This window comes from Cyprinodon variegatus, unplaced genomic scaffold (assembly GCF_000732505.1).
Source record: "Cyprinodon variegatus isolate N-32 unplaced genomic scaffold, C_variegatus-1.0 Scaffold356, whole genome shotgun sequence".
In the NCBI taxonomy this organism is placed as follows: Eukaryota; Metazoa; Chordata; class Actinopteri; order Cyprinodontiformes; family Cyprinodontidae; genus Cyprinodon; species Cyprinodon variegatus.
In genome coordinates, this window is record NW_015150809.1 from 510,112 (window position 1) to 524,293 (window position 14,182).

At 37.5% G+C, this 14,182-nt stretch overlaps 1 protein-coding gene across 10 annotated transcripts in view; it reads right to left on the reverse strand.

The window, feature by feature from the left end:
- dip2a (disco interacting protein 2 homolog A) overlaps positions 1-12,078 on the reverse strand; it is a 101,899-nt gene extending 89,821 nt beyond the window's left edge. For 5 of the 10 annotated variants that reach the window (XM_015386095.1, XM_015386094.1, XM_015386099.1 and 2 more), the window contains exon 1: positions 11,433-12,058. In XM_015386095.1, the coding sequence (XP_015241581.1) occupies positions 11,433-11,556 (124 nt within the window). In that variant the 5' untranslated portion in view covers positions 11,557-12,058. Of the gene's footprint in view, positions 1-11,432 lie in introns of all 10 variants that reach the window. The other 5 variants (XM_015386093.1, XM_015386092.1, XM_015386098.1 and 2 more) reach the window with 4 other exon arrangements.
- Positions 12,079-14,182: the final 2,104 nt, after the last annotated feature.

The window sequence follows — 14,182 nt, forward strand, 5'->3', positions numbered from 1 at the left end:
GAATATGTTGTTCATTACTTTTTTATTTCACATCATTTCAATTAATTTTACCCTTTTTCCCCTCTGATTATGATAATTTTTCTTAATCAATATTCACTTCTGCTAAATTGCAGAATGTAATAATGTTAAAGAAGACGAAAAACAAGAGACAGAAGCTGTGATATGAAAATTTAAATGAAAACAACATTTTCAAAAAAGATGAATCTCATTTTGTGACTCAAGTAATTCTGACTTTGGCTCCTGATGCAAAGGTTTTTTATATGAGTGGTTTAAACACAGGCTGATAAGACTTCCTCTTAATCTTACTAATCTCATATTTCTATATTAAACTAAGGCCAGTTATTCACCAGATTACCATTACTTTATGTCCCAGTGGCTAAAGTAAAGCATGGTCAACAGCAAAATAAAATCTAACTTCTCATTAATCAGATAAGAGGCAGAGAATGAAAAGCAACTGTGTCATGAGTTACTACAGTGATTTTCAAGAAGGCTAACAGGCAAAAGTGGTCTGCACATTTGGGGAATTAAGGCTGCAGAGGAGGGTCTCTAGGGAAAGTTTGCACCAAAGCATGACACAACAACAAGGCTTTCTGTCACTTCTTAGTGACTTCAGGCTTTTGTAATGAGGGGCAGGGTGGGGTCGACATGTGCTGCGATATATGGGCTTTCTGTAGTACTTATCAAGAATTTTTTAAAACTCAGGAAACAAGATCTCACAGCGGTTCTGATTGCTGTGGATGTGAGTAACTTTAAAACAAATATTAATTACAAAGATAAGAACATATTTGCATGGCAACATGTGCACATCGCACAAATGAGAACAATAAATTAAAACAATCTCAGTTTTCCCTGCAGGATTTCTCATGTACTTATTTTTTCTTTCTTTCCGGGGATGGTTCATTTACAAAGGCTGACCTAATGGATGCGGTGGAGTCCTGTGCTTTGCTATTCAATGAATGCCTGACCGCTGGTCAGAGTGGACAATGGGTGGGAAACCTTCATGATTCAACAGCTGGGCTGCACTGGTCACCATTAGCAAGAATATGTGACCACATGCATAAGTGTCACCCACAAGCTGCTCAGCGCTCTGATCTCTATGTCAAGAATGTTGTGAGTAAGAGCACAGAGTAGGGACATGGGTGTGTTAAAGCATGCGTGTGTGTTTTATTAGATTAGTGGTCAGTTATATGTGGATCATTGTCTGTGCAGGCATGCCTGAAATTCCACTTAATAAGAATAAGGTTTGTCAGAATGTCCAGAGTGAAGTCATGAGCAGCAAAACTCCGCTTAAAGCAGCAGGAAAACAGATGGAAACTTTATAAAATCTCCCTTATCAGCTCAGATGTGTCCTCTGTCATAGATTACAGTAAGAGCAATGTCAGTGAAACATCTCCATTACTGTCAGAGACAGCGTCATAGTGAAAATCTTACAACTTTGAACTAACCTGTTTTGAACGCTACTATGAGTCTAAATGTAAAGTCCTGTTTGACTACCAAAAAAAAAGTTTCTCTTTTTAAAATTTACACAAAAGTAATGAGAACTAAAGAGAACAGTTATACTTAATCTCTATTCTCCTGAAGGCAGATAGAGTACTAAAGATAAATGGTATACATATCTTTACTTGCCACCATAACCTTCCTTTGTGCTTTCAATTCCAAACTAAAGAGGTCATTTATTAAAAAGGTTGCAGGGTTGATATTATGCAACAGAAAACATCTAATCTGCCAATACAGATTCTTATTCTCATAGGTGATAAATGCTTTTTAATTAAAAGTTTGTCAAAACAGCGCCTATGGCTCTCATACTTTTAACCATTTTCACCACTAACTCTGGTGCATAATTTTGTTTTCTGTTCTTCAAATATCTTTCCTGAATCATGGAGACCTATATTAGTGAAAATGCTCAGATCTCACACAGACTTTTATCACACATTGTTAGTGAAGACTTTAGATAAAACCCGTTTTCTACTGGTTATTATTCTGCGCACTGCTGACTCTAATAAAACATTGACTGACTGTTACCAACCCAAAAGAAGTCGGAGAGACCTTTGGCAGGTACATCATATTAGGTGTTATCATTTAATAACAATAACATTAGTCCTGTACAAACCCAACATGTACTGAAAGGCCAATCAGTAGAAAAGAAGCCATTACTTAAAAAATTGTAAAAACAACATTTCATTTGCAATGAGAGATGAATGCTGAAACTTTTTTTAAAGAAGGAAGTTCCAGATTGGACACAAATGGGTCTGCTGATTTCCTCCTAGCATACCGCCAGCTGTGCAGGAGGAAGACGACCAACAAACCTGATCCAGTAACACTGGTTGTGTAGGAATAGGCCAATATTCCAGCAAACCAGGGTGGGAAACTTGGAGAAAAAATTGCAAACCAACTTAACTGATCCAATTCAGAAAGTTTAAAGGCTGTTCTACCCAAAACAGAGGAATTAAACTCGACTTTAAATGTAATACAAATATTTCTTTCATTATTTTGCGTTAAGCAAATAGTACTATTTCCATTAATCCTACCTGCCTTTAAATGAGAAAACAATTAGTCTGAGCTCATGCCAGACAGTGTGAAAAAAAACAATTTGAACAATGGGAGCCAACAATAAATGAGCACAAAGAAAGATAAGAAAAGAAGAGGGCAGAACTATTTACAGTATGTTTTTGTTTAGCAGTGACTATAAATAATAGTCAGAGCTCAGACGAGCGTCATAGGAAATGCAACATGACCGTCCAGACTGCAGATACTTTAAAAACTATTGCATATGTATTCCATTTAGTAACGCATACGGAAGTAGCCCAAATCTGATTTTTTTTGGAGATGAAAAGACTGGATTTTTTTTGGTTTGAGCGCCATGAAAAAGTCAGACATGAATTTCATATGGGCAATAAAATGGATTCAGGTCACATTTGTCTGCAGTGTGAATTTAACCTAAATTAACTTCTAAAATACTGACGTAATAATCTAATCCAACGACTAAGTCTGTATTTTAGAAGTAAATTTAACCAAATAGTAACAGCAGGCCAGGAATGTCCATAGTCTGTCCTCCAGGGCCACTGTTCGACAGGTTTTAGAGGATTCCCTGCTTCTGAACAGCTGTTTTCCATTGATAGCTAATTAACAGGCTTTTGTGGAACTGCAATCCTCAGAATCAGCTGTGCTGAAGCAGGGAAACCTCCCAAACCTGCAGAACATCAGACCTCGAGGACATAGTTTGGGGATGCCTGCTCTAGGTCATTCCAAATGCCTTCTGTTCAGGAAGTTAAAAGTTTAGTGGAGATCCCCAGAATTAAACCACATAGGAATTAGATATTGTTTCTGCCTTTGTTCTTGCCCCAGAGATAATATCCTTGTTTCAGCAACTGTTCTGCTAATATTTTACATGTTTTGATTTATTTACATGATTAAGTTGCTCCAGATGTGCCTCCACATCTGCTTGAAGCTCACTTGATCTAATCTCGATCTGCAACATGACTTTTCTTACCAACTATTTGCCACTCCATCAAGGGAATATAAAAGCACTAATTGAGAGTATTTAGAAAAAATTGGATACGCTGAAATGATTTACTAAAAGTTGTGTACAGAAATCAATAGTTATTCAGTGGTGCTTTAAATGCAGCCCTGACTCTCCCTCGCTTTGCATCTCATATTTTTCCCTCTCACTTAAAGTCTCTGGAGAGCAACGGCAACACAGCTCACCTAAAGCTGTCTGCCGGCACTGAGCACACAGGCTGAACGCACTTTTTCTGGTATGCGGTTTGTGTCTGCCAAGTTAAGCTGTGCATCTACAAGGGAAGAAAACTTTTTTTTAACCCACAATAATAAAACGAAGCCAGCAGACGCTGTTCCTCCTTTACATAATCTGTCGGAACATCCAAGGGCATAAAAAAAAAAAACTGAGGAGGATGAAGCCATTTTTTTTAAATAAAGACAGAGAAAGCACACTGTGCAATCAGTCATTTTGTATTATGCTGCCATACCATCCAGTAGCGAAAAGCCCTCTCTGCTCACGTTTAGGTTCAAAGGTCACAGCGCATTCCAGACATTTTCTGCCTGTTTGCTTTTCCACTAGGAAGGTTCCAGCCTGCAGGATTTTATCTCTGATCTGCCCATAACACCTGTACAGGCTCTCACATTGATCAAACAGAGCAAAAAAATAATAATAAAATACATTCAAGCATAAATTCAAGACACTCAGAGGGAACCAAAATATGTTCTTGCTTTTAATAAAGTTCTGGACCTGAAATATGAACAACAATCTATCAGCAGATGAGGAGATCCATGTAAAGGCTGCCTTCATCCAAGGCAACTTTCTGACTGCTGGAGTTAAAGAGATTCTCCATGTGGCAGCCATGCTGAACAGGTTGAACTCTGCAACAACCCCCCCATTAAAAAAGGTCACAGGAAATCAGTGAGTGCTGACAGCTCTGATCAACTCCATTCATTTTTATCCATGGGAAATTCGAAACGCTGCAGAAGAACAATAACATTTGTAACGGATATATTTATTATTAACCTGAGTGACTCATTTGCTCAAAGTGAAACAAATCCATTGTTAAAACAAGGTGAGAGCTCTGCTTTAGATTATGAACGGAATATAAAGCATGATCACATATAACTGGTGCTGTTACTTGGTCACAAAATGTTTTATTTGTATATTTAGGGGGATTAAGTACCAAGCACAGTCTCTGAAAACTGTTTAACAGAATGCTACAAAGTAGAGTTGTAAGGAATCATAATATTGTTTCACATAAAGTGGTAAGAACCCATCCAGCTGCTTCTACTGTATGTCCTGGAAAGGTCTAAAGTGGTCTGCAGCAAGAACAAAGTTAAACAAAAAATAAAGCATTAACTTTTCCTGTATACACATATATACTGTTTTAATGTTTTTTCTTTTGGTGCCCCCAGTGGAGGCTTAAAGGAAATTCAGACTTATATCTGGAGTCTAACTGCATTCGACAGCTGATGCAGGAAATATGCTGCATTCACAGCATTTACCCAGAAATATACTGACCTATATGGATGCCTTCATGATGTCACTAGGTGCTTCATGGAGTTTTAGTTGTTTTACAAACACAGAGGAGCTGCATGTGTGAAGGTGAAAGGGCAATAAACATTTATGTCTCTAACGTTCAATGAAACAGAACAGAAGCCTTCTAGTAAGAAGAATCAGGTTTATGGAGCATGAAATTTACAGAGTGTCCTTGAAGTGGGCAATGTGGCCTGTTTGGTCAGCAAATCACTCTGGCACTGTTACCCGCTGAAGTATTTACTGTGCTTTAATACATTTAATAATAAAAAAGGCAAGGGGCATCATTTTAAGTCCAACCATCTTTGAAAAACAGTTGAAACATTCGACCACAGAGGTCATCACTGCAAGATGGAACTGCCATCATATCTGATACACATATGTTCTGTAAAAATAACTCAACATGAACAGATTTTTTTTTTTTTATCATACATTATAAATGTGTGGGAAGGAAGGAAGGAAGGAAGGAAGGAAGGAAGGAAGGAAGGAAGGAAGGAAGGAAGGAAGGAAGGAAGGATATTTTTAACATTTTCAGGCATTTTTTTTTCTGGACTGAATGGTTTAAGATATTTCATTAGTCTTTCCTGCTTCAAACTTTAATTTCAAAGATAAAACAACTTGTGATAGATACGTAGATAATCATTGGTTTCTCTCACTGAAAAAGAAAATTAATATGCGATTCAAGCATAAAGATAGATATAAGATTTTCTGAAGTGAAAAACTAAAACCCCTTTAGACTCGGCAAGAGTTGAATAAATAGAGAGAAAGAAAGGATTTCAGATATCAGTTTGACACACTGCAGTCCTTTAAATATTCATGGCTCCTACACTACAAAGGACAGGATGCAGAGGAGTGCTTGAAAAAACAAGAGACTTTTAGCAGAGAGCAAGGAAAGCAGGAAAAACAATAGCATCTACTCTAGGTCATTGCTGGGTTAATGCAAAACAAATCTATGTAACCAATAAATGGAAAGGCTGAGTCCACAAAGCACTCAGAGAAACAAACAACAGTAAATGAAATCATGAAAATGTGAACAAGATGGAACTGAAAAAAAGTTTGTCTGAGAGCTGCTAAGAATCTGAAGATTTACTCTGATCTGAGACACACCCTTGAAATATTTATGACGCTCCCCGTTTCAACCTATGACAGGGGCGAAGGAGAGCTGCTTCTGTATCTTCATGCCGGACTTTAGAACAGCTAACAGCCAGACAGTAATAATATTACGGGCCTTATCATACAGAATCTAAGACTATATTAATTCATTGTTTGGTTTCAAACAAGCGAGGCTCTCGAAGGAGGCAAAGTTAAAACCTTTCTCAAGTCTGTCTCATGTTCTGTTGGAAGGTAGAGAGCACAGAATAATCCCGTATCTCTAAACAGTGGTCGACCAAGTGGTCTTTTCTCAACAAACCCTCGAGTCCAGCTCACTGGGGTTTCCTGAACAGTCATACTTTCCAAAGAGAAGGTTTACAAAGAGTTGGCCACCAAAGCTATCGTCTAACCACACCCTCCTTACAGAACAAGGACTGAGCTCCAGGCTCAGATGGAAAACATACCCTGACAAAAGAAAAGAAAAATCCTATTGTTGAAATACTCCTTAGCTTTATTGTGCAGCGAGTACTCATACACCTCCGATTTTTTTTTTTTTTTACATGAACTTTTCTTAAAACGATGATAAAGTATAAAGGATGAGAATGACCTTGTCCATTTGTTTGTGCACTGTTAGGTCTGGACCACACAACATCTTTCACTTGTAGTTTCAAAAAGTTGAAGTTTAAATTCAGCAGCTGCTTTCCTCTGGCCACTCCTCCACAAAGACCAGAAATGATTGAACATGCAATAAATCATTCTCCTATTCATGGATTCTCCCACCTGAGCTGCAGATCACTGCAGCTCCTCCAAAGGTATACAATACATAATTTCATTTAAAATTCACCCAAATTTCAATATGTTCTATAATCCATCATTTAGACTTCTTTTCATTGCACTAGAGTTTATTTAGCAGCATCGCTGTAAAAGGGGGTGAATAAGATAGTCAATTCATTCTAATAAAAAGATAGACCATGTATCAGTTTCTCTCTACTTCATCTATAGGTATATTTTCATTGATTTCTGATGGAAAAACAGCTGCGTGTACGGAAGCCTTAGTCCTTAGTGCCTTAGTCCCTATGTTTCTCCCCGTCTCTTATACCCCCTTTCCTGTCAGCCTACTGTGGAAAAAATAGCCACTAGTTGCTGTAAAAACTCTGCATATACATTAAAATTATTTCATAGAAACATAGTTTTAAAAATATCCCTTTGAAATGTATTGAAACTATAATAAAAGTCATTTGTCTTCACCTTATGAATACTATTACTTTATGAAAGACTTCTCCGTCTGCTATTATAGAGGGAATTGAGCTCTACCTTATCTAGCAGATTAGATAAACGGTGAAACTTTAATGATCTCTGTGGGGAAAATTGGGTCAAACCAGCAGCGGATTCTAGGTCAGAGGTAAAATCTAGCCTACATCCTCACAATAAAGGGTATTTTAATATGTTTTTATAGATGCGTTTTCATAAAATATGTTATCCATTCTTTCTAACAACCCTTCCAGCACATCTGTGCTTCCAGTTAACCGTAAACAAGTCAAAGGACATATTATGTAAAGCACCTGTAAATGTTTGCTGAATGGCAGCAGTATAAAACCAGCCCAGTGACAACTCAAAGCTTTGGCATTTACCCATGCAAACTTCCACAGTGCTGGACTAAAAATGACTTTGTAATCGGAGGGTTTAGAGAGCAAATAGAGGAGGAGGGCGGAAAAACCAGGGAATGATCGACTAAGCCCTATGAATTACTCAGCAGACACGTCTCGCTCCCTACTTCTTCCCTGCAGGAGATAATGTGGATCATCCATCTTCTTGGCCTCTTTATGCCCCATCTTTTGGCCATCATCTGCATTTAGGTCAGCTGAGAAATAGCAGGTTCTTTCTAATAGCCACAAAGCGGAGATTTGATTGTAGAATTCAGCCTCTGAAAGTTATCCGGATGATAATTATGAACCAAAGCTGAAATAAAACACTCATATTCCTCACTAAAGCACCTACAGAAGTTTTGTTTGTCATTTTAGGAACCTCACTTGCAAATATTCTGGTGCATTATTTAAAGAAAAGGAACTAAACAGCTGCAAATCAACATATGTTAAACACTTCTGCTATAAAAATGCAAACAAAAAGATGAGAAATTGAAAATGAATTGATCCCTAGAGGGAATCTTACTATTACAGCAATAAAAGTGTGCAGAGTGTTAATTTCACACATCAGCAGGCCTTAGCTGCTGACACTGGAATATTACCTATCCGAGCTACTGGATAGCCTCCAACTGATACTACTAAGACAAATCCTGTTGATACACTGCATAAGATAGTGGGCAACAATGGCAGTCACACTTTGAAGGGTTCAATGAAGCATACAAGAGAAAGCAAAATACGATTTCCAATCTGACGCAGATGTGTCTGGATTTTTAATGTCAGGCAGAAGAGCTGAAGTGTGAGGGTAGAAATCACGCAGGACTTGGAGGTTGTCATCCTCTTTTAATCAAATAAGTCTTCTTAAAGTATTCTATCCTCAGACACAAAGCGAGGAGAAAGTCGACTTAAGAGCATCTTTTCGGGGTGAAAAGTTCACAGCAACAGACAGGAATAGTCAGCGAGGGAGCAGCGAAAAATACATTGTCTCTTTCGCCTGCAGAACATGACATTCTTTTCTTTGATCATGGAGAAAAAATAAAGGAAATAAACACGAGGCAAGGCCTGGAGATAAACAGAAAAGAGACTTGGAAAGGGACAACTTAGAATGTCAGGGGCAGAAAAGCTAGGAGACGGTGCTATCAGAACAGCGACAAGGCAGGATGTGACATGTGGAGAGCAGGAAGAGGAAACTGGACAGATATAGATTAGTTTCTCTGCCACTCTTGAAAACATGTCTATTCCATTAGAGGCTGTGGGGGCGGCTAATGTGGTTATCAAAGCGCATACACCTTGGGTCTACTTCTAACCTAGGAGGGGATTCTGAAGCAAAGAGTAAAACCAAAAAGAAAAAATGGAGTCAAACATATGAGTCAAAACCTGACATTCTCTATTGGGTTCATTAAAAAAAGAAAAAAAAAAACTAAAGGGGGTCAAATGACAAATCTAATCAGAATTAATGTGGGTCATTAATTAGCAGGACTTTTTTTTAAGCTTAGCTAATTTCACCAGATAATAGGACAGAGTTCAATAATGAATCTCAATGAATTAACCCAAAAAGACATAGAAGCCCTTTGTGAACAAAACAACCACTTCTTTCTTTTTGTTCAAGAGCACCATAGATTAGTTCATTCTGAGGATTTCTTCTCAACAGCAACCAATGAGCCCGCTGCAAGGAGCTGATTTACAACAACGTCACTTTAAGTCCTGTGATTAGCCGAGATGAGGAAATGTAATTCTAATCTTTGGAAGGATCGAGCTTTAAGGTCTGAAAGCAAAGTTAGAACAATGGAGAAAAAAATAATACAAAGATGGTTGAATCATTTTTATCAACTTTTTTCATCTGCTGGTTATACATTGATAAAGCCAGTATGCAAAAACATCCAGTCAAATCCCAGATGAACGCTTGTGCAGATTGTAAATAGTTTTTAGACTTTACTAATTTGCTAATCCTGCATGTTTAACACAGTGTAAAATTCTTATAGCTATTTTTTTTTTCAATAAATAAAGTGGTTTTTCAGTAACGTTTGGAAATTCTTCCCTAAAACTCCTTGATGTTACTTAAAAATATTAGCATTTTTAAGATGGTCATGATGAAATATTGCTACAAATTATCACCCAAATAAAATGTAGATTTTAAAGATGAGAACAAGCAGACATTTAGCATAATTTGTTCATAAGTAGATATAAAAACTGTTTGGTACAAACACTGATTCTTGTGGTACTCCACAAACTCAAATATATAGTATATACAGAAGGAGCCCCAGATTCCCTTTTCCAATCATCTCTAACTATATTTAAAATAAGTGCCTCTTTGGTACAGCCTTTTTAATGACTCAAATAATGACAAACTATTAAGGTTAATTGTATGAAATGCTTTTTTTTTTTTAGTATCAGCAATTATTCAAACTCTAAATTCCTTCAACGACTTTATAACTTCAAATCTTGATAAATAAAATTCCCCTTCAGTAACCATAGCAATCTAGCATAAATTTGGGTGTCAGCAGTATATGTAAGAGTTGCGGTGAGTTTCTTAGAACTTGGATTGTGAAGCAACCCCATTGGTATGTGAGATGTAAGTTGGCAAAATCTTACGAATAGCGTTACCAAAAATGAAAGCATAATAAATATAATCTCTTTAGACATAAGGATAAATAACCATACAAAAATTAGGTAACCCTTTGTACATTTGCCGAGCTTAAAAAGATGATTGAGATCATATCATCTAAGGCAGGGGTCTTCAACGTTTTCCAAACTGATGGCGAGATGGAGCGGGGACCCCTAGTTATATATATTGTATTAAATTGTGTTATATCAAACTGGTCCTATAGTCACTCTATGACATATGGAGTCATGTAATAAAGGTAATTCCACCCTTGGATTATTAAATGATTTCTGATTCTGATTCCTGGTTGATGGAACAGGTGTTGTGAATGAAACGGCGCCCAGCTTAAAAGAGCTCCTGTGTGTCGCTGAATGTGTGCATCAATGACTGAAAGACATCTTCTGCCTCCATTTATCTGTTTGCTACAGTCTGTTGAATTCATCTTAATGTGGATTTAAAGACATTTCAATTAGTGGAAAAAAATTGCAGGGGGGGAAAAAAAAAAAAAAAAAAGAAAAGTCTAATCAACCAAAACTTTTGTGACCCCCATGCAGTACCTCTCTGGACCCCCAGTTGAAGATCTCAGATCTAAGAATAAGCTGGATATTTGGCAAAACTTCACAAAGTTACTAGATCTACCTTTTTGGCCCCAGTGAAGTCATTATGAAGAACCAGTTACAGGTGACAAAATAAAACTATGCACATATTTAATCTTACAAATACTAAAAATGAACCATTAAAACAAAGTTAGGAGGGGGTGTCTTTGTAGTATGGAGGGTGTGTTGTAAGTGTTGGTTTAAAGCCATTGATCAGATGTTTTTGGAGTGTGATCCATTGTAAAACTTAAGGATTAGAGAAGATGGATCACTTTAGATTGTGACCTCCTGACCTCTAAGTGCCTGACATGGGAGGAAACAACATAATAGGGAGTCATTTTGGGGACATGTCCTTTTAAAAAATGATTAGAGGTGCTGTAATGATGTTGGCAGGCTAAAGTCCAAGTGAAGGGCGGTGGTCCTGATTGCTGTCAGACACAGAGCCTGGAGCAGAACCAGAGACTTACCTTCAGACAGCTCCAGCTCCAGCTCCGCCAGCTTCTCCCGGACCTCCGCCGGGAGGCTCATCGCCACCGCCGGTGTGGGCTCCAGCATCATGGAGAGAAACCCGGCGGAGGTTCTCTCAGCCATGGCGCTCCAGTAGAGAAAAAGGTCCGCAGAACAGATGAGGGGAAAAACGCGTCTAAATAACAATGGGAGATAAATGCGCTCGGAGCGATCAGGGTGTTGCTGCTTCTCCTGCAGAGGTGCGTGAAATCTCTCCAACCTTCATGACGCGCAAAGCTGCAGCGCTAGAGGACACACCTGGCTCCGGGTTTCCATGCAACGAGTCCGGGAAGGTTTCTCTGAGTGTGTCCGTGGCTGTCGGCGGCAGCTTCTCCTCAACTGTGGAGGAAACTCATTCAACTCCTCGCCTGCTTCCCACGGCGCAGTCGCCATTGCATCATAGCAACAACAGTCCTCAGTGCGCGCTCACGAGGGGTAATCTGTGTGTGCGTGATTTGAACAAAGCTGCTCATACAGCTTGCCTGCCTCCTACTGTCACATTGTTTTTAAGCATTGACAAAAGTCAGATTTAGAAAGCATTCCTAAACTCTCGGCAGCGCCTTTAAAATTTAGAGAAACTATAAGCAAAGACATCTGAACACAGGCGGCATGACTGCATGTTTAAGGAAAGTTGAGTGGAAGGAAAAAAGTTCGAGTGGAAAAACATTTAAATTATGGAGCAGAGGCGTAGCCAGAATATTTTTGTAAGGGTGGCCGAAAGCACATCTGCAGCAGAAATTTAGGGTCAATCTATATTGATCCAACAGGAAAATAAACAACCACAATAACCTTATTTTCCAAATAAAGACAAACAACTCTTTTCTACAGCCTTTGCTAAAAAAAATAAAAATAAGACGCATATATTTAAACATCCATCTGGAAAAAAGGTAAAGTGGATAAAGTTCTTTCAGGTTTGAGTTCTGGGTCAAACATCTTTTCCATTGTCATTACTTACCTGCTTTTATCAATAATCATTCTGCATAAAATTGATATTTACAAGTACTTACATCCACAAAAATTGTTTATTCACTAACTTTTTATTAGAATAGTTATTTATCTATGATTTAATTGAAGACTGACTTGCATTTTCTCTTTACCCCATATAACACAAAATCTACTTCTGAAAAGAGCATGAATTCTGTAGTTATAATCTTTAATGTTCGTATATTGATGTGCATAATTAACCAGTATTTTTGTTGTCAAGTAATTAATCTATGAAAAATTTAAATGTTTTGAATATTGAGAGTATTACTGCTGCCACTGTCAATATTATGGGGGAAAAAATGGTAGGGGTGGCCAATGATTGGCTTAGGGTGGCCATGGCCACCCCTGGCGCCCCATCTAACTCTGCCCCTGACAGGGAGACAGTGTTATTTTTCAAGGCTAAAATGTATAGCTTTTTTAATCATCTATACACAATTAGAGCTGGAATGAACAGCATTTGGGCTCCAACTGGCAAATGAACCCTCCACAGCAGCACTACCATCTGTTTGCACATTGTGCGCGGTACGAAAACACATTTCTGACATAAACTTTTAACAAACATCTCTTTAAAGTTGCATTATCTGCTAAATATAACTGTTCAAATATTTCTTTATAAGAGGGGGCAAGATATCAATAAGCTAAGATAAGCGTAATGGATATTTTAATAACTGTCTTATTATTTAATGTCTGAGTATAGTGTTTCAATACAATTACTTGCTGAGATTGATTTGCAATAATTGTGTTAAAGATGTAGTAAACCGACAAGCAGTGGAAATTATTTAACTATTACTGCAACATTAATTTGATGCATGTAATAATCTAATCTTAAAATAAGGGTTTCATTAGTTTCAAGTCAAAAGTGTTCATTAAAAACAGAAATAAATACTTAAAAAACATTATGTTATTACTAGTGTTGTGTCAATGCAATTTTTTGGCCCCGTTTCTGATACCTGGCTGTATAGTATGAGCCGATACCGATACCATCTGTTAGAAATTGATGTGTGTGTGTGTATAAATAAAGACCTGCATACTACTTGGATGTAAAATAATTGCCATCATGGCTTTGTCAAGCTGCTGCCTACCTTTGTGAAGCAGGAAAAAGACTAATACAAAGTGAATCCAGTAGAACTTTTTATTGCCTACCTAGAATGGGTAACAATAGTTGATAGATAACGTGGGGGGCTTTTTTGTGTATCACTTTTTAATAATATTTTAATTATTGAATGAGGAGTGTAAGTTGACTGTTAATAGAATTCTGTATTGTAGCATATTAATGACACATTGACAGGAAGGAAAAAGAGTTAGAATAATGTACACACTCGAAGAGATAATCACAGCTTGACAGTAAAGTCCCATTTAAAACTTGCAGACTGCAGCAGAAGTCAGAGCTTTCTGTGAGCAGAGGTTAAACTTTTTTCTCAAGAGAGATGAAATTAAGGTAAAATCTAATTTCCTAGGGTTAACAATATCCCTAAAACACCCCCTCAGAATCCATTTTATCTTTTGCTTATACGGCAGAAATCAACTTAAGTAAAATAACAAGTACATTTCTCCACTGTGAGATCAATAAAGTCAATCAATGTAAAAATAATTGTAACAGATATACAAATGACTAGTTTGGCGAGTTTCTTAAAACACACCCTTCTTTTATGACGTATGAGGTTAAAATGTGGTATTAGAATCCATGTTTTTTCCAAATAATGACACAAGTGTTTTCTGCAATGAA